Below are 20,321 nucleotides of genomic sequence, written 5' to 3' on the forward strand. Positions count from 1 at the left end.
TCAGGATTCCTGAGTTGCCGAGTCTAGGGCGTGCGCTCCAGGCCCTGACTACAAGCTGGTTTTCAAAGGAAGTTTGTGGTTTCTCTTTTTTCTTTCTCTCTCTTTTTTCCCATCGGGACAAAGAAAAATTAGTCAAGGACAAGCTCCCTGGAGGAGGAGGGGCTTGCCCAGCACTGGAGAATTTCCATCAGGGCTTTCTGACCTGGTCAGCAGCTTGGTGATCAGCAGTGAGAGAGAGAGAGAAACAAGGAGAGAAAAACAACAGACCCTTTCTCTTCCCTCCGCCTGCTGCTGGAAGGGACGGAGCGCTTGTGCCTCTCTGGTGAGAATAGGGAAGAGCAAGTGCCCTTGCTGATCGTGGGGAGGAGCAAGGCTGGACAGCAGCGGCTGGTTGGATTTGGGCTTTCTCAGTGGGTTTGGCAGGCCTTTCCTCTGGATCCACAGAAGCTGGGCCAAAGAGCATGATATTTGCATATTTACTCATTTAAAGTTAAAAAAATCCTGCTACTTTCCAAGCCCTTACTGTATCTTTTTGTGTGTGTGTGTGGGTCTAGAAATGGAACTGGTTGGGCAGAAGGTGTGGAAGATTCCCTAGGCTCTGGGAAGAGAGGCGGCAGGGAGAGAACTAGCTGAGCAAGCAGGAGATCCAATACCCCTGTGCTCCGGTCCTTGTTCCCAGCACAGGCCTCAGCTTCTCATGGGTCACCTCCTTTCATTTCTTGGGGGGGCCAGGAAGGAGGGGGAGCAGGAAAAGCTGGCAGTAAGAAATAAAAGGATGGATCAATAAAGGAGGGGGCGCTTGTTGATGAGAGTACACTTATTTGCAGTACTCTGCATTACCGTGGGGCTGGAAGGTGGCAGTTAAGGGAGGTTGGAACCCAGCTCTACATTCTGAAGGGCCCTCCTAACTTGACTTACAGGGCTGCGGCAGGATGAAACTTCAAGCAATTCTGAAGGCTGAAAGGGCAGTTTGAACAATTAGGGAGGCAGGGAGCAAAACACCCAGGTTACAACAGTCCTGAAAAAGGAAGAGTCATTTGCCGAGGCTGTAGATAAACAGGCTACTACTGAGTTGTAAAGGAAGTAGCAGCAGGAATTGTCAAGAGACCGTAGGTATTAAGGAGTCAAAGATTATTTTAATGTTTTTATAACATGGACAGCAGAAAATTGGCGGCAGGTCCCTTTGGTAAAGGGGAGATTCCGAGAAAGGAAGACTGTTTTTGCTTTTGTAATTTAAGATGTCAATCCCAGATGCTCGGTGTAATATATGGAAAGATGCTATACTTAGCCTGGCTCGAAAGGCAAAGTTTAGATGCCACAAACATAGGTTACTGTGACACATATACATTTCTCTGTTAAATGAGTAATCTCGGAAAATTCTCTTTCCCTCCATTCTTGGGGCCATTTCGGAGCTCCTAGACTACGTTTCCCAGGACGCCCTGCGCCACGCCCCGCTTCGCGCCTCTGGGAAGGGGGTCCCGTGAGTCTCTGGGCGCGGAGCTCCGCCTCCGCCGCTGGGGGCGGGGCGACGGCGGACTCCCGGAGCGCCGGATTACGCACTTCCTCCGGGGGTTGGGGCCGAATCGCTGTGTGGCGGGTTCGAGTCCCGCCTCCTGACTTTCGCCCCTGGCCCCTGAGTCCCGGGCGGGGCGCATTCTCCTGGTACCCTCTCCACGGATAGGAGCGGTGGCACACCTGGGACTTCACCATGGAGGACTACCTGCAGGGTTGTCGAGCCGCTCTGCAGGTAACGAATCCCGGTCTGTGATCGTAAGGAATGAAGCATGAGGTCCAGAAAGAACGAAGATGTGAGATCTGGGGAGCCCCGAAGGTGTGGGGAGGGAACATGGAATTGTGGGGAGGGGGCTTGGGATCAGATCAAGCTTGGGGTCGGGGGGAATGAGGAACGAGAACCTAGCTCTGGGGAATGCTGCTCAGTCTCCCGGGTTTTGGCTTCTGCCTTTGGGGTCTCCCCAAGAGCTGCGAGGAGGAATCGTGGATCTGGGACCTGCATCTGAGCCTCTGCTCGCTGTCTCCTGTGTCAGTTCCGTCAAAAGGTGGAGGGGCTGTGCCGCCGCCTGTGGTGCCGCGCGAGGTGTATTTATCCTTTTCTCCCCGCCCCTGTTTCAGTTCACAGCTCACCCGGCCTCCTTGGCCCATTGGCCTCCAGGTGAGCCCCGGAGGTATGGGAGAACCTGTGCCCACGGCCGTATTGCCTTAGAAGAGCTGTTTCTGTCTGGCGGGTCGAGCTCATTCTAGATTAGAGAATCATGTTTTACTTTAAATCTGTTTTTAAGCTAAACATGCTCAATACTGCAGGCATATGTGTTCTTGACCCAAAACTTGCATTCCTTTGCCTCCAGTTTTCTTCTGTGGCCTTAACGCACATAAATTACGTAAGAATCCCCCGCCTGGAAGGGATAAGCCCAAAGTGTGTTTGGAATCAAAACTATAAGCTTGACTTATTTTTGGTACTTATTGTGGCTTATTTTTGGTACTCTGAGCTAGTTGGAATTTCCCAGCCATGCGGACTGGTCAGGCAGCATTTGGCTGCTATTCCCAGTTAGCAGAGAGGCTCTAGGAGGTCACCAGGCCCCCCCCCCACTTCAAGTTACACTGCCCATGTGGAGACGTAGACAGATGGTTGACTATGCTTCCTTTCTAAGTGTCTTAAACTGTGCAAATTCCCCTGGCGGATAAATTCTGGTCTTTAACAAATCCTAAAAGTCACCTTTTTACTTCTGTGGACTCGGCTGCTGAAGCATAGAGGTGAAGGACAATTTTAATATTAGCAATTGCACCAAATTTTTCCTTCTGAAATACAAATTTGGGGAAAGTTGATTTAATGCATAGGGCAATTTGGAACCATTTCGTTTGGTTACCTCTGATTTCCACCCCTGGGAGCTCAGTGGAGGACCAATGTAGAATCTTCGTGGCACTGTTCTGAGTGCTAAGCAGTGGAATTTTTCCCCCATAATAACCCAAATGACGAGTCTCCTTTCCACCATTTGGTAAAGAGCCCTTGGACCCGAAACCTCACCAAATAGCCTTTCATTGCATGCATCTATCTTTCAGCATCTATGCTTTAGAGTCCCCCCAGGTTAACAGCATATCTCCTACAACAGTATGAAGCTGAAAAATACTGGGTTTTTCCAGTATTGCTGGAATCCTGACCTTTTTTTTTGCCTGCATTCATCTCCTAAGGAGCAAGAAGACCTAGATCTTTCTTTTTCTGAACTTGTGAAGGTGAGGTTGTGTCTTAGAGTTCTTCTTATCACACAGCCTAGCCAGGGCTGGGAGAAATGAGAAACCGGACTCAAGGAATGTTAGTGGAGGAACATTGGTGGCTGGACATACAGGTGGTGGTCAACAACAACTTAGATAGCTTTTAATTATAGAAGTGGTAAATGCACACAGTGAAAAAACCTAAATACAAAGAAGATATGAAACGAAAAAGAACAAGATCTTTTCTTCTTCTCCTCATCCCGTTCCCCAGAGGCCGCACTGTTGTTTCTTGTGCAAAGAAAGACATGATTTAGATAGAGATTCTGTTAAGTTTGAGTGTTTCCGTTAAGCTATGTTAACTTTTCGGGAAATGTGGATGCTTGACTTTTACACAGGATAGAGACAGCTTATAACCAGCCAACTCTCCTGTTGATACCAGATTTTTTTCTCTGGCATCTGATAACAGAGACATTTTCTGCAGCCTCTGCCACAACGATAGTAGGATGTTCCATTTAAAAGAAATCCTGTCTAACTAAATGTCCTATTCATGGTGACTCATCTTTCACTACTAGTGGGGAAGAACCTTTGCTTCAGGGTGGAGCCACATTCAAGTGTAGGTACTCATCCAGCAGCCTTCAGATAATCTGCGTTGTCTGTACTGTACTACTCATTGCGGAAGGCAGGAATCGGGAGTGGCTGACTACACCATAGTCCTTTCGTCAGTATCGTTACCGTTTTCTGTGCTGGGAGGGCTTCTCTATCTCTGGCTCCCTGTCTCCTTTTTTTCCTCCCTCATTAGCTATTTTGTAGAGGAGGCACCAGACCATATTCAGCTTCAGAAGGCTGGTGGTTGCTTTTGCCAGCCCTAGAGCCAATCCTCACTCCCCGCATTGGGGTCACAAAGAGCATCAGGATCTAGTCATTGTGACTAGTGGGTTTGGGTGGTTTTTTTTTTTTTATTGGTTTCTTTGTTAGGAAGAAAAGTTTATATTTACTTGGGGCTCTCAAATTGTATTTCTTCCATTGACGGCTCAGGTTTCCTCATGCTCCAAGTATAGCAGCATCTGCCCTCACCTCTTCCTCTGATGGTCAGAAAAGTGAGATTATTTGGCTTGTGCTCTCGGCTGGTGGAGGATGCGGTGGGGTGGGGGTTAAGAGTTACACGTGTTTTTCCTAAATGAAGAGAAGGGTGCCTTTTAAGTAGGGCAGCCCAGGACAGTTTTAGTTTATTTGCACATAACCATTTATTGCATCCCTTTTCATTCTCAAAGTGTCCCTGTTTGAACAACAGAGTGTTTAGTCGCCAAAGTCATAAACTATGTTCAAGATTAAGATACATGCCCACGAAAAGATAGCGAGTTCCTTAAGGTAGGAGTTCCATATGAGTGCTGGCAGCTGGAGGTCTGGAGGAGGAGGGTTGCTGTGGTCTGGGTGGAAAGGGAAGGCGACACAGAGACAGGGGCTTTAGGTGGCGTGAATGGACCAGGAGGGACGGGTAGAGAAAGAAGATGGAAGGCAGCTCATCTTTCCAACCACAGAGTAGGCACTTACAGGCTATCTCATTTAATCCTAACAACTTCATGAAACTGGTTACAGTATTATCATTTTTAAAACCAAAAATAAAGCTTAGAGAGGCCCAAGTCCCAAAACAAGTAAGAAGCAGAGCCGGGGGTGGGGGGTGCGCCTGGGTGGCTCCGACCGTTGGGCGTCTGCTCAGGTCATGATTCCCGGGGTCCTGGGATCAAGTCCCACATCGGGCTCCCTGCTCAGCGGGGAGCCTGCTTCTCCTTCTACCTGCCGCTCCCCTGCTTGTGTGCGCTCTCTCTCTCTATCAAATAAATAAAATCTTTAAAAAAAGAAAAAAAAGAAGAAGGAAAAGAAGCAGCAACAGAGCAGGGATTTAACGTAGTCTATGGTCTCTTCAAATGGCAGTTCTGCTGCTTTCTGACAAAGAAGAACAGAGTGCGAAGGACAGAGCTGGGAATATGCACAGCACGTTTTGTGGGTGGTGCATAGACTGGACAGGCTGGGGTGGTGGTGGGCCCTGACAGGGAAAGGAAGGCCACCACAGCCCCTGCTCAGTCCTTTCCAAGGTATGGCAAAGGTCCCAGAGGATTGCTTTTGTATTCATTCCTTGTGGCTGCTCTCTTGGCTTGCCTGAGCAAGGGATTAGTTATTCACCTTCCTGTGGATTTCATTTCTCCTCAGAGTCACAGACTTAGTTGTATGTGGTCCCTACTTTCTGCTTTTCTGCTTAGCCTTCTCCGTGCTGGGGATCTGACCGGTCCTGATTCAGCTGAAGCAGAAGCAGCACTAATGTGAGTTTTGGGAAGTTTTCTTCGGGGGCTAGGCACTAGGTCTGTCCTGCCTGCTCTGCCTTTTCTCCGTTCTGCATCCCTTTTTTCTCCAGAGTCAGAACCATATGGCCACGCGTGTTTATGACACAGTTCCCTTTCTAGGGAACATGGTGCCTGCCTTACTGCTTCAGTGAGCTCATTATCTCTGCAGCCACTTATGTCAAGTGCTTTGTTGTCACTTCGGTCCACAGCCATCTGGGCAGTTCTTGGTATCCAGGAAACAGGAGGACTTTCTCTGGTACCCGGAGGAGGAATTGCAAGTTAGAGGAGTTACTGTAGGACTGAATTCTTGTATAATGTAGGAAAAGAGTTTAATATTGGAAAGAATCTCCACTCTCCCCTACTGTTCAGTATGAGCGGGTCTGGGCTGCCACCCTTGTGAGGTAGGCTTAGAGAAACGGTGCAAGGAAGAACCTAAGGGCAAACTTTCCCCAGAAGTCCTCTCTGCAAAACCTCGACAGGTAACTTCTGCCTTTTGTACTTCTCTGGGGGGTTGGGAGTAGGAGATGCGGGAAAAGGTGGTTTAAAAATAGAAACCTGGGGCGCGTGACAGGCTCAGTTGGAAGAGCATCTGACTCTTGATCTCTGGGGTGTGAGTTGGAGCCCCATGTTGGGTGTAGAGATTACTTAAATAAAACTTAAAAAAAATCTATTTAGGGCAATTTATACCACTAGAAGTCTTATAAAATTGTACCTTTCTGGCTGTAGCTTCCTGGGGAAGGGAGGGGAGTGGGTAACAGCCAAAGAGGCAAGATGATTCTAGGTTCACCTAGATTCCCTTTCCTCCTAGAGTTACATTACTTGATAACTGTTGATTGCTGTGTTTTGCTCCCCTGAACCCCTTTCCTACTTTTTGAAACTCTTGCATCTAGCAAATCTTTCCTGATTGAAGATGTCAGATTGTTTGGATTTTCACCTGTCTGTAACCCAGTAGTTCTCAGCTGGTGGTGATTTTTGCCCACCCCCCACCCCCGCCCCAGGAATATTTGGCAAATCTGGAGACATTTTTGATGTCATGCCTGAGGGTGCTACTGGCATCTAGTGGGTAGAATCCGGGGGATGCTGCCAAACATACTCCCTCGCACAGGACAGCCCCCACCCACAACAAAGAATGATCCAGTCCAAAATGCCAATAGCACTGAAATTAGGAAACTGCTATAAGTTATGTCTCATTTTATCTCTTATGCCTTCCTCTGTCAGAAGCAGGCTGAAATAGAAGTTCAAAAATAAACTGGTAAGAGAGAATTCTTGTGCCCTAAGCTGAGCCATGGACTTTATGGGAATGCTCATTCCTGGAATGAAATAATAATTCCTTTTTTTTTTTAAGATTTTTGTTTATTTATTTGTCAGAGAGAGAGAGAGCACGAGCAGGGGGAGCAACAGGCAGAGGGAGAAACAGGTTCCCCGCCGAGCAAGGATCCTGATGCAGGGCTCGATCCCAGGACCCCAGCCAGGATCATGACCTGAGCCGAAGGCAGATATTTAACCAACTGAGCCACCTGGGTGTCCCTACTTCAACCTTTCTGTGCTCAGTTTCCTCATCTTCAAAACAGAGATAACCAACTGAGCCACCTAGCTGTCCCTGAAATAATAATTCTTAAAGTACCCACCTCTTTGGGGTTGTTTTGAAGATTAAATGGTTAGTTCATGCATGTAAAAATATTAGAGCAATGCATGGCACACTCAATAAAATAAATGTTTCCAAACAAAGCAAAACCCTGCTTTGTCTCTGCTATTGCACTGTAGTTTTAATGTATTTTATTTAAGATTCTGATAGCTAGGGAAATGCAAGAGAACAAGGTTAGTAATAGCAGATATTCCTCCCTCCTTGGTTCTTATTAATAGCTGGACTTTTCAAGCTTTAAAAATAAAAGTTCCAGGGCTCCTGGCTGGCTCAGTCGGTGGAGCATGCAATTCATGATCTCAGGCTCATGAGTTCGAGCCCCACATTTGGTGGAAAGATTATTTAAAAATAATAGTAAATAATAAATTATAAAAATAAATTATAAAAATAAAAGTTGCAGCAGCAGCTGTTCTTGTTTTTTTTTTCTTTTTTTTTAAAGATTTTATTTATTTGACAGAGAAAGACACAGTGAGAGAGGGAACACAAGCAGGGGGAGTAGGAGAGGGAGAAGCAGGCTTCCCGCAGAGCCGGGAGCCCGATGCGGGGCTCGATCCAGGACGCTGGGATCATGACCTGAGCCGAAGGCAGACGCTTAATGCCTGAGCCACCCAGGCACCCAACTGTTCTTGTTTTAATCTGAACCTGCTGGGGAAAGTGTCTGTGTCCTGGGTAGTGAGAGTGTTGCTTATATCTGCTTATCATTGAGGTTTCTCAGGGTTGGGGGAGTTTTCATGGGCTGGATAACTCTACTAGATTTTATTTGTACCTTTATTTTCAAGAGCTCTTCACCTCTTATGATTTAGAAGTATAAGGATGCTTTTCCCTATTTTGAAAATGGCAGGGGTCAGAGAACAGAAAAACAAACTGGGGTTGATATGGCTTGAATACATCAGCTACCTCAACTGCTCTACCTTTGATTTCTCAAGTGCCCAAGGAAGCAAAAGAAGTTAGAGATTTATTTACTGCTATTCTTTTTTAAGTTGATAATCAAGGAGATGGTGTAGTAGAAGAAAGGGCACTTTTCTACTTACTGGATATGTGTGGAATGCTTAAATTTAGCTAAACACGGGTGGCCTCTCAGCCATTTCTTCGTCCATGAAATGAGGACCTGTAAGATTATCTGACCTACCAGGGCACCTGGGTGGCTCAGTCGTTCAGCGTCTGCCTTCGGCTCAGGTCATGATCCTAGGGTCCTGGGATCGAGCCCCGCATCGGGCTCCCTGCTCCGCGGGAAGCCTGCTTCTCCCTCTCCCGCTCCCTCTGCTTGTGTTCCCTTTCTCGCTGTCTCTCTCTCTCTCTGTCAAATAAATAAATAAAATCTAAAAAAAAAAAAAAAAAGATTATCTGACCTACCTCCTCTGTGAAGATCAGTGAGAAGAGGTGTGTGAAGCCCTGCTCACATATAAGGTAAATGGAAATAGAGATGCTTCTGCTAGTGTCCCATTCTCCTTCCTCACCAGGAGTCCCGGCCGCTACACATTGTGCTGGGAAATGAAGCCTGTGACTTGGACTCCATGGTGTCAGCTCTTGCCCTGGCTTTTTACCTGGCAAAGGTGAGTACTTAGCAACAGAGTCCCTTAGAATGAAAAGATCTGGATGCAAGTCCCAGCTCTGCTACTTAACACTATTTAGTCTTGGGTCAGTTAAATTCCTTGACTTTGCTGAGTCTCAGGTCACCATCTGTAGAATCTGAAATGATACTATTTTGCAATGTTGCTGGGAGGATCAAATGAGTAGATGTATTTTGAAGAAATTGTAAATCATAAAGCAATATTCGAACGGTTGATTATTGAGTTCTTCTGGGTACCAGTGATCTCATGCCCAGGTCAGTTTTTGAGGACTGATAATCCCTTCTCTGAAGCATCTAGAACTAGGTCTTTTCCATGAGTTATCTTGTTGACCTTCATGTTATGCTAAGAAGGAAAGAGGGCAAGAGTTGTCCTTTTTTTTTTTATTTTATTTTTTTGTTTTTTAAAGATTTTATTTATTTATTTATTTATTTGACAGAGACACAATGAGAGAGGGAACACAAGCAGGGGGAGTGGGAGAGGGAGAAGCAGGCTTCCCACTGAGCAGGGAGCCCAATGCGGGGCTCGATCCCAGGACCTGGGATCATGACCTGAGCCAAAGGCAGACCTTAACGACTGAGCCACCCAGGTGCCCTGGTCCTTCTATTTGTTTATCAACTGGGTAATCGTGGCTTTGAGAAAGTCAGCGACTTACCCAAGATCACATCTCCTTTAGTCCCAATAATTTTGTTATTTTTCCTGTTTATTCCAAAACATTGCCATGTGTTCTTTTCACTTTCCTTATCCAGACGACAGAGGCTGAGGAAGTCTTTGTGCCAGTCTTAAATATAAATCGTTCTGAGCTACCTCTACGAGGTGACAATGTCTTCTTCCTTCAGAAGATTAACATTCCAGAGTCCCTCTTGATTTTCCGGGATGAGATTGACCTCCATGCCTTGCACCAGGCTGGCCAACTCACCCTTATCCTTGTTGACCATCATGTCTTACCCAAGTAAGTAGAAGGAAGTTAAGCCGATATTTATCATGTGCCATGTTGAGTTCTGATGATTAAGAAATAAAGAGAGGAAGAAAGAATTTCTGCTCTTGGGATCTCACAGGCTAATTGTAATTGCTGGCTCAAGTCAGATATAGAAAATCAACAGAAAATATTGTCAGTTCTCCAGTTATGCAAGTAACAAAAAGAAAGGGAAACATGGAGAGGTGAAACTAAAGGAGAACTCAGAAATCATTTAAAGCTGCCTTTGGTATCACTATTTTGTGGCAGATTTGTTGTAATAGAAGTTTTTGAGTAATGGTTACAACTCTATTTTTAATTTTTAAAAAGCAAAATTATTTCCTACATAAGGCAGTATCTCATTAGTTGCATTGTGATGGGCGTTGGAGGTGTGTGATAACCAACACTCTAGAGGTCAAGAGGTGCATGAAGGACGGGGTAGTTAAATATACTCAAGGGGAGTAGAGGGTGTGAGGAAAGGTTTCCTAAGAGAGTTGACCCTTGATCCCACTCTTGAGTGTTTGCTTCTGGAGTGGGGAGGCAAGGTAGTTAGGAAAAGCATCCAGGCAGAGAAAGGAATTAATATAAGCAAAGGCAGACAGGCATGAAGTAGCATGGTAAGTTGGCAGAACTGGAATTTGTTTTGCATGGCTGGAGCATAAAATGAGACAGGGAAGTAGGACAGAGGGAGAGGTGAGACGAGGGAGGTCAGTGGGGGCCAGATCGCAGGCCCTGCCAAGGAGACGAGACTTGGTGTTAGGGTAATGGGGAACTATGGGGAGTTACGTTTATTCCAGATCCTAACAAAATCAAATCTGCATTTTTCAAATGATCATTCAGCAGCTTTGTGGAGGACAGCACCGGGGGCCCAAGATCGGGAGTTGGTCTTTGGTTAGGAGACTGTTGGAATAATCCAGGTGAGGGGTACTGAGGGCCAAGAATAAGGCAGTAGCAGAGCCATGGTGGTGGTGGTTGGGGGGTGGGTAGAAAAGATAGAAGCCATAGAATCTGATGAACTGTGTGGAATTTGGGTATTAAGTGGATTGAGATGACAGGAGAGATTTAGATGTTGGATGCCAAGGGTGTCAATCCAAAAGGCAACTTTGAAGGACATCAAATACTTGTAGATACTTGTAGCTGATACTTCACCAAATTCACTTATACACTATTTAAAGATGACTTCAGTTACAACACGTAAGAAAAGAATTGAGAACAGCGAGGCAGAGGTAGAAGTGACCAAAGTTCTGAATGTTTGCCGAAGATGTGCATTTTCCTTCACGGGTGAGGTGGAGATTTGGTTAGAACCAGCCGGAGTGCCCCTACGCATCTTTCCTTCTCTTCTCCCTGCACCCCGCTTCCCCACACAGAGGTGACGCAGCCCTGGAGGAGGCGGTAGCCGAGGTGCTAGACCATCGGCCCATCGAGCAGAGGCACTGCCCTCCCTGCCACGTGTCGGTGGAGCTGGTGGGGTCCTGCGCTACCCTGGTGACCGAGAGAATCCTGCAGGGGGCACCAGAGATCTTGGACAGGCAAACTGCAGCCCTTCTGCACGGTGAGGGTGGCTTTTGGGTCAGGAGAGGGGAAAAGTCTATTTCTTTTTAAGTCTAGGTCCTCATTCTTTTTTTTTATTTTTTTTTAAGATTTTATTTATTTATTTGTCAGAGAGAGCACAAGCAGGGGGAGTGGGGGAGGGAGAAGCAATGTGGGACTCGATCCCAGGACCCCGGGATCATGACCTGAGCTGAAGGCAGACGCTTAACGACTGAGCCACCCAGTTTTCCCGAGAGTGGAAAAGTCTAGACTTCCAGCTTGATCATCCCCCTCCAAGCGATCCTGTCCATTTCAAAGGCTGAGTCCTTTCAGGGGACAATTAGACATTAAAAGGCTGTGGTTGAGGGGCGCCTGGGTGGCTCAGTCGGTTAAGCGTCTGCCTTCAGCTCGGGTCATGATCCCAGGGTCCTGGGATCAAGTCCCGCATCCCGGGCTCCCTGTGCAGTGAGAGCCTGCTTCTCCCTCTGTCTGCCGCTCTGCCTACTTGTGCTGTCTCTGTCAAATAAATAAATAAAATCTTAAAAAAAAAAAAAAAGGCTGTGGTGAAAGCAGAAAGGAAGCACGGGACAATAGACCTAGAGGCTGCCTACTGCAGCATTGTATGATGGAAAGAGAACCAGCCACAGAAGCAGGGAACGGATTCTAATACCATTCCTGTCCAGGAGGTTGTTATGTGACCTTGAGCAAGTTTCTTAACCTTTCTTGTTCTCATTTTCTCCATTTGTAAAAAAAAAAAAGAGAGAGAGAGAATTGGATTAGACTATCTCTTATGACTTCTAAGTTTCTTTAATGGAATTTGGCCTACAGAAGGGAGGTCATCTCTCTCTGACTTGGTTTCAAGATCTCCGATGATTGGGGTGCTCAGGCACCCTTTCTGCCTTTTCCCCATTTTCCTGCCTACATTTTAATTTGGATTTGGGAAGTCTTACTCAAGACATAGTCCCAGTTTCTTGTTTTGTTTTCAGTGATTGCCACACGGTCTTCTCTGTATTAGGTCCATCTAGTTTGAGGGTTATGTGTGTTCTAGTGGTTGTGAATGGAAGGCCATAGGATTTGAGTTTTGTCTCGTCTCCACAGGAACAATCATCCTGGATTGTGTCAACATGGACCTGAAAGTTGGAAAGGCCACTGCAAAAGACAGCAAATATGTGGAGAAACTGGAGGCCCTCTTTCCTGATCTACCCAGAAGGAATGACATCTTTGACTCTCTACAAAAGGCAAAGTTTGATATATCAGGTATGAAACAGTAAACTGACTTCTCTCCCTTCCATGCGAGAAAGCAGATGGGCGAGACTTGTTCATTGTATTCTTTTTTTTTTTTTTAAGATTTTATTTATTTATTTGACAGAGAGAGACACAGCCAGAGAGGGAACACAAGCAGGGGGAGTGGGGGAGGGAGAAGCAGGCTTCCCGCCGAGCAGGGAGCCGGATGTGGGCCTTAATCCCAGGACCCCGGGATCATGACCTGAGCCGAAGGCAGACACTTGACTGAGCCACCCAGGCACCCCATCTTTTTTTTTTTTTTTTTTTTTTTTTTAGAGAGAGAGAAGAGAGTGCGTGGACTTGGGGGCGGGGGCACAGAGGGAGAGCAAAAAATCCTAAGCAGGCTCCACACTCAGCATGGAGCCCAATGTGGGCTCGATCTCATGACCCTGAGATCAAGACCTAAGCTAGAATCAAGAGTCTGCTGCTTCACCAACTGAGCCACCTGGGTGCCCTGATTGTTCATTGTATTCTTGAACACCACTGAAACAGTTTCAGAGCATGCATGATGATTTAAACTTTATAGCAGAGGGAACCAAGGTAGTATGTGAGTCTGATCGTGAATTTATGAATCATTTACTGGATTGTTCTATCCTGGCTATTGGGTAGGAAGAGGAGGAATATACAAGTGTCAGGTTTCTGGTCTAATCAGAGAATATAGGTATATAAGTAAAGTCTGCTGAAGGAATACTGTTATCTGAGTGAGATCTAGATGATTGTTTAGGGAAGCAGAAGAAACATTGAGGGTGAATATGAGGACAAAGGAGGAGAACAAAAAAAACTTCCATAATTTTTTACCCAGATACCACCTGTTGACATAAAAAAAAGGAAAGAAAAGTACCACATGTACTTGTAGAAAGTTAAAACTATGCAGAAAGGGGAAACAGCAACTATTGGGACTCAGTTATTTAAAATAGTGTTTTCTTATGTAATCACATTCTTGGTTATCTCCCCTGTTCATTGCCCCTCAGAGAGAGGCTGTGTTTTTCGTCATCCTTGACCCGTCCTGGTGTCCTCACCTTCCTGGTCTGGGGACCCTGGGCTCTCCTGTTTGACCCCTGGTCTCAAATCCATTGTCTAGGACTGACCACTGAGCAGATGCTGAGAAAGGACCAGAAGACCATCTCCAGACAAGGCACCAAGGTGGCCATTAGTGCAATATATATGGATTTGGAGGTAAGAGCAAAGTGTAGGTGTGGGTGGGAGAGAAAGCCCTCAGTTATGTGCGTAACCTTGCTCCTCACTCCTGGCTCCCCTCCGTAATATGTCTTGTACCTGGGTACCTTCGGTCATGTCTGCTGGCACTCCCACAGTCCATGACCTCTCACCGCACCACTGTGATAGGCTGCATACTGGTTTCCCTACTTCTGCTTTTGCACCCTACAAAGCACTCTCCCCACAACGGCCAGAGTGATCTGAGATGTAGGTCCGAAAAAAACAAACACAGAACAAAAAAGATGAAGTCAATCACATCAGCCTTCTCCCTCTGCTGCCTTTTCATTGCATTCCTTTTTTTTTTTAAGATTTTTATTTATGTGTTTGTTTGTTTATTTGACAGAGATAGAGCACACAATCAGGGGGAGTGGCAGGCAGAGAGAGAGAGAGAAGCGGGCTCTCCGCTGAGCAGGGAGCCCAACACAGGGCTCCATCCCAGGACCCTGGGATCATGACCTGAGTGAAGGCAGATGCTTAACTGACTGAGCCACCCAGGTGTCCCTCTTTGCATTCCTAATAGAATTTAAAGGCCCTGCTGTGGTTTACAGGGCCCTCCTTGATCTGGCCCTCACCTCTCTCTCTCTGACCTCATCTCCTTCCAAGCCCCACTCCTGCACTCACAGTGCTATAGGCCCACTAATTTTCTTTCTGTTCATTGGAACCATTAAGCTCGTTCACACCTCAGGGCCTTTGCACTGGCTTTTGCCTTTGCAGAGCTGGCTCTTATCACTCAGGTCTTAATTCAGATGTCTCCTCTTTTAAGAGGTTTTTCCTGATCACTGTAACTGACATAATATTCTCTGTGCTCAAAAATCTTAACAATTTTTGAATTTTGTTCATAGCATTTAATGAACTGAAGTAATCAACTTCATGGTTTCCTTGTTTATTGTCTATATTCCTCTGGTACTTTATCAGCTCCACCAGAGGTAGGACCCTGTTTCTTTTGTTTCTGCTTTATCTGTAGCACCTTTGGCAATATCTGGCAATAGTGGGTACTCGGTAAATTTTGTTGACTGGGTGACTGAATAGAAGTTTGATAATGGTATTTTACTACCTGGTTCCATGTCATATTGATTTACATCATTTGACAACCTGCTCTGAACACATTCCCTCATAGTCTGTACAGCTTTCTACTAAATACTAAGTAATTTCAAGAAAACAAAAGAGCCCGGTCTTTCCCCTTGCTGCCTCGTTTGAGAAACAAACATAAGAACAGAGAAGCCTTGCCAAATAGCATACATTGACACAGTACAAATCGACACATTAGAAATGCCAAGGATAGAGCAAAGCCCTGATCTGAAATAGCTGGCGGTATCATCCAGTAGAAAAAATACTACCTGAGACTGTGGAGAAGATTCGAGTTTGGCAAAGAACAAAGAGCCAAGGGTGCAGGCATCCCGTGTCTGTTGTTATTGGTATGCCCCATTGTTCTGTTTTAGAATAAAAATAGCTCCAAGGCAAAGGCCTTGCTTGTTTGATGGCAAGAACAGGAGAGCCTTGTACGTGCCAAGCATGTTCCTTACATGATCATGCTTTAAGTTTTAAAACAATCACTTTTGGGGCACCTGGGTGGCTCAGTCATAGAGCGTCTGCCTTCGGCTCAGGTCATGATCCCAGGGTCCTGGGATGATTGGGCTCCTTGCTCCGCAGGAAGCCTGCTCCTCCCTCTCCTACTCCCCCTGCTTGTGTTCCCTCTCTCACTGCGTGTCTCTGTCTCTCTGTCAAATACATAAATAAAATCTTTAAAAAAAAAATCACTTTTGACAAAGGTTCTAGACTCATTTTACAAATGAAGAAACTCAAGTCCGAGGAGCTTACTATACAACTCCGTGATCATATAGCTAATAGGTCATAGAGCTGATTTTCAAACCAATTCTCTCTGAACCTAAAACCTGTATTCTCCCCGTTCTACCTGCTGCTTCCCAGCACATAGATTACACAGAGTCAATATGAGATACTGTTCTTATGGAGTATAAGCCCCAGGTTAACATGGAAAGAAACCCTTCGTGAGCATGTTTTGTTGCTGGTGACAAAGAGGGTCCGGCTGAAGCCCTTATCACTGCCCTGTTTCTTCTCTTTCAGGCCTTTCTGCAGAGGTCTGGCCTCATTGCAGATCTCCATGCTTTCTGCCAGGCTCACAACTGTGATGTCCTGGTCACCATGACTATCTTTTTCAACACTCACAATGAGCCAGTGCGGCAGCTGGCTATTTTCTGTCCCCATGCAGCACTCCGAATGACGGTGAGTCTGTCCCTTCTGCAGCCTGAAGTCCCTACGGAGCTCTGCTTGTACGCACCACCCTGTGCTGTGCAGACCTGTCCTTGGGGAGCGCCAGGTGGCTCAGTCTCTCGAGTATATTGTCTGACTCTTGATTTCCGCTCAGGTCATGATCTCATGGGTTGTGGGATGGAGCCCCACATCGGGCTCAGCGGAGGGTCTGCTCGAGATTCTCCCCCTCTGCCCAGCCCCTTTTTGTGGGCACACACTTGAGCGCATGTGTGCACGCGCCCTCTCTTTCTCAAATAAATAAATCTTTAAAAAAAAAAAAAAAAAGACCTGTCCTTGGTTCTTGTATTTTTTTTTTTAAGATTTTATTTATTCATTTGAGGGAGAGACAGAGAGACCACAAGCAGAGGGAGAGGCAGAAGAAGAGAGAGAAGCAGACTCCCTGCTGGGACTCAATCCCAGGACCTGGAGATCAGGACCCGAGCCAAAGGCAGACACTCAACCATCTGGGCCACCCAGGCACCCCTTGGTTCTTGTATTTCCCGAATCTTCCCTCCTCGCTTTTCCCCATTCTCCATTTGTGAATATCCTTAATCATACTGTTGAGAAAGAAAGATTCCAAAGACAGTTAGAGACACAGTTCCTGTTTAGAAGGAACTTGAAATCAGATTAAAAAGCAGTGTTATAAATCTGGCGTTAAAACTCGATTCTTGGTCTAATCATTAATTCCTCATCCCCAAAAACCAGTTCCTTCCTTTTTACCCTATTGCCTTGAAAATGGGAAACACCGGAGATGCCTTTTCTACTACTTAACCATGCAGGGATGAATTACTCTATCTACTGCTAACTCTGTAGAGAAGAAATCCAAGAGCAGGTTTGTTTTCTTTCCTGATCTGTTTGGCCACTTTTCCCGCTTTTTCCCCTTTCTTTTCCTCTGTTGGTTACTGATTAGCCCAGGGAAGAATTTAAAAGTGGGCTTAAGACAGTCCAGGAATGTTTGGGATTTCTTAGGCAGTGTGAGGACTACCGAAGACTGTTCTGCATACAGTCAGATAATCTTTTGCTTCCAAAGAAGGTTATGTCACCCTTTCCTTTTCTGGAAGCAAATGTAATTTCATTTAGTGGAAGGTAGTTTGGCACTGTGGAAGGAACTACACTTTTATTTATTTGACACAGAGAGTGCACAACCAGGGGGAGTGGCAGGCAGATGGAGAGGGAGACGCAGACTCCCTGCTGAAAGGGAGCCCAATTCTGGGCTCGATCCCAGGGTCCTGGGATCATGACCTGAGCTGAAGGCAGATGCTTAACCAGCTGAGTCACCCACGTGCCCCAAGAACTACAGTTTTAAAAGGCAGAATGACATGTTTTCTCTCCCAGATTTGCCACTTACTGCTCCTTGAGCTCAGGCAAGTCAATTGACTTCTGAGTCTGTACATGGCATAATATCACTCATTGATTAGTCTGATGTGATCATTAAACACAAGATCGTATGTAAAGCACATTGCTGGGCACAGAGTAAGCAGGCAGCAAACGGTGGCTCTTACTAATCATGTCATGAAGGCAAGGGTGCTTTGGCCAAAGGAAGTGCCTCTCCCACCTTCTGAAATGTCCCTGCCTTCTCCCCACCACACCCCTTCTGTGCTGTCCTCTGAAGCTGTGCAGACACCTGAAGGCTCCCCACTGCACCCCTCTTCTCGCAGTGTGCCCTCCCTTGTCCTCTCCCTCCTATGGTAGAAATTATATAAAAGAGTGATTTAGAACACTGGCTTTGGTGGTGGACCTGGGTTCAAGTATCAGCTTTGCTTCGTTCAAACTGTTACCTCAGGCAATTACTTAATCCGTCTGAGTCTCTGTCTCCCTACCTGTAAATGAGGGTAATACCAGTACCCATCTTATAAGGTAGTGGTGACGATTCAATGAGATGATATTTGTAAATGGTCAGACTCGGCACTGTGCCTGGCACACCTTCCACCCCCACTTTGATCTGCTCATTCTTTATGCCTCTGTCTTGCCCCTGACCTCAATCTAGATGCTTGTCCCATTGTAGCTAAGGATGGAGATCAAGTTTTTAAGCACTTGAAACAGCACTAGGTCAGGAGCTGGGGGTCCTGGGTTGTGGTTCAGCCTCTCCCATCATCTATGGGATTTTGCTCAAGATACTTAAGCTCTTCAGGCTTGGGTTTACTTATCAATAAAACGAAATATATGATCTCAAATGTTTCTTCTGTTTCCAAATACTCTGTGTATTACCTAATGTGCCTTTTTCTGAAGCAATAATATTGAACTCTGGATGATTTAATTTAAAAAAAAAGTTTCTCTGTAAGAGAAGTCTCTATCTTAGAAACCTCAGCTGTTTGCTTCCCCACCTCATGTACCATCTCCCCATCTCGTCTCCTCTTTAGATCTGTGGAGTGCTGGAACACTCCCACTCTCCATCCCTGAAGCTAACCCCTGCCCCAAGCGCCCACCCTCACCTCCAAGCCTATCTTCAGGGCAACACCCAGGTCTCTCGGAAGAAACTTCTGCCTCTGCTCCAGGAGGCCCTGTCAGCGTATTTTGACTCCATCAAGATCCCTTCAGGGCAGCCTGAGACAGAGGGTGTGTGCAGGGAGCTGGCAGACAAGGAATTGGACAGGGCAGGTAACTCCCTGGTTCCTGGACTGAGTCAAGATGAGGAGGAGCCCCCACTGCCCCCCACGCCCATGAACAGCTTGGTGGACGAGTGCCCTCTGGATCAGGGGCTGCCTAAACTCTCAGCCGAGGTCATCTTTGAGAAGTGCAGTCAGATCTCGCAGTCACAGTCGACCGCGGCCTCCCTGTCTAAGAAGTGACTGCTGGGAGAGGACAGGATGGTGAGAGAGGTTGCTTGAACCACTTCAAATGCATGTTTTGCGGTGTGTCGGTGGTTCCGTCTTCATGGCTCCGGGGTCTGGTGTACTGTGTTCATGAACCGGGGAGAAGAAAGAAGTGAAAGAAAAGAGCTGCTCTGGGGTTGGCTTCCTGCCTTTTCCGCAGATCTCTACCCATCAGACAGATCGTATTATCTAATTTAAATCTTCAAATCTGCGCTGACTCTCCTGTATGTCCCTGGCCAGGGGTACAGTGTGATACCTGCACAGTTCCAGCAAAGCTGCACAAGAAGGTATACCCTCAGTAAGGCCCTGTAACAGAACCAGTATCTCTCGTGGAACCAAACAGCCTTGTCTCTGTGTATTCATTTATCCCCTTCTTCATTCAGCTATCTATTGAATACCTACTTCCAGCTTGATAGAAAATAGAGTGTGCTTTGCAAACTCCTCTTCCGTTTTCAGCCTTCAGCAGAATCCAGCTCCACGATTCCTCTTTCTGTCCCCAGTTAGGTGACGGTAGCCGAGGCTGAGGTAGCTACATTTGTATTCTGAGCTCATTATGACTCTTTTAAGATCGGTGGGGAGCAGCTAAGAGACCATTATCTTCCGTCCTGGTCAGCCGGCCTGGCTCTCAGTTTCTTTGGATCCCTCGGTCCCAGAGCCACAGGGACCCCAGAAAGACACAGAAGACCCCTGGTGCTTGAGAGTTTGGGTGATACCCAGGAAAGCCTTAAGACCACATAGGTACTCTTCCCAAAAGACAGAAGAACTGCAGTGAGAGCCCGGCTCTGGACCCTGCCTTAGCGGCCCGGCAATTTCTCTTCCATCCTATTCTCTTCCTGCTCACGTTGAAAGTATGGAATTCTAATACCGTCTGCCGTGAACTGTGGGTCTCTTGGTAAGACACTTCATTTCTCTAGGCCTCATTCGCCCCGTCTGTAAAACTAAGGATCTGGACTGGATGTTCTCTGGTATTGTGATCTGCCTCTTGGTGCCATTGCTTCTCTCCCTGCTTCTCTGTATTGGTTTGTTTGTTTCTCTTCTCCCTGGGAATGCTCAGGGTGGCTGAACTGTCTGTATTTATATGTGATTGTACCAAGGGACTCAGCCTCACGTAGCGTGTACAGTGGTATGATTCATACCATAGTGACCCAGCAGAGAACTCCCCTATCGACTTGTTCTGCATGTGTAGAGTCTCCCTCTTCCCTTCAGACCAACCTGTTCCCCTTTTTCCTGCCCCACAGCCCAGCTTCATGTAAGTTGCCCACGGTTCCACTGAATGGTGGGGTGCGTGAAACAGTTTTGGCATGATGTCTTCAGTATGAGGGGGATGGTATGACTTCACTTTGAGGGGATGATGTCTGTAGCCATTGGAAGGTAAAAATAGTGTGATTATTGAACCAAAGGAATTTATGTTTTGTAACTTGGGTACTTTATTTTGCATTTTGTTAAAGTATTAAATAACTTTTTTTTCCTGTTTGGGGCCTT

The 20,321-nt window shown here is 46.4% G+C and overlaps 1 protein-coding gene across 6 annotated transcripts; it reads left to right on the top strand.

Annotated features, from left to right (window-relative positions):
- The first annotated feature begins 219 nt into the window (after window positions 1-219).
- Window positions 220-20,310, top strand: PRUNE1 (prune exopolyphosphatase 1). Of its 6 annotated transcripts, XM_027605370.2 has the most exons (9): window positions 308-322; window positions 921-1,113; window positions 8,667-8,759; window positions 9,524-9,726; window positions 11,097-11,281; window positions 12,358-12,516; window positions 13,625-13,719; window positions 15,841-15,999; window positions 18,387-20,310. In XM_027605370.2, the coding sequence occupies exons 3-9, from the start codon at window positions 8,721-8,723 to the stop codon at window positions 18,813-18,815; spliced, it is 1,269 nt and encodes a 422-aa protein (XP_027461171.1). In that variant the 5' UTR covers window positions 308-322; window positions 921-1,113; window positions 8,667-8,720; the 3' UTR covers window positions 18,816-20,310. The 6 variants fall into 6 exon arrangements, with proteins under 6 accessions (XP_027461161.1, XP_027461171.1, XP_027461142.1 ...); XM_027605360.2 differs by lacking the exon at window positions 921-1,113 and having other exon boundaries at window positions 220-322; XM_027605341.2 differs by lacking the exons at window positions 308-322; window positions 921-1,113 and adding an exon at window positions 1,553-1,747.
- Window positions 20,311-20,321: the final 11 nt, after the last annotated feature.

The sequence above is a fragment of the Zalophus californianus genome, chromosome 4, assembly GCF_009762305.2.
Source record: "Zalophus californianus isolate mZalCal1 chromosome 4, mZalCal1.pri.v2, whole genome shotgun sequence".
NCBI lineage: Eukaryota > Metazoa > Chordata > Mammalia > Carnivora > Otariidae > Zalophus > Zalophus californianus.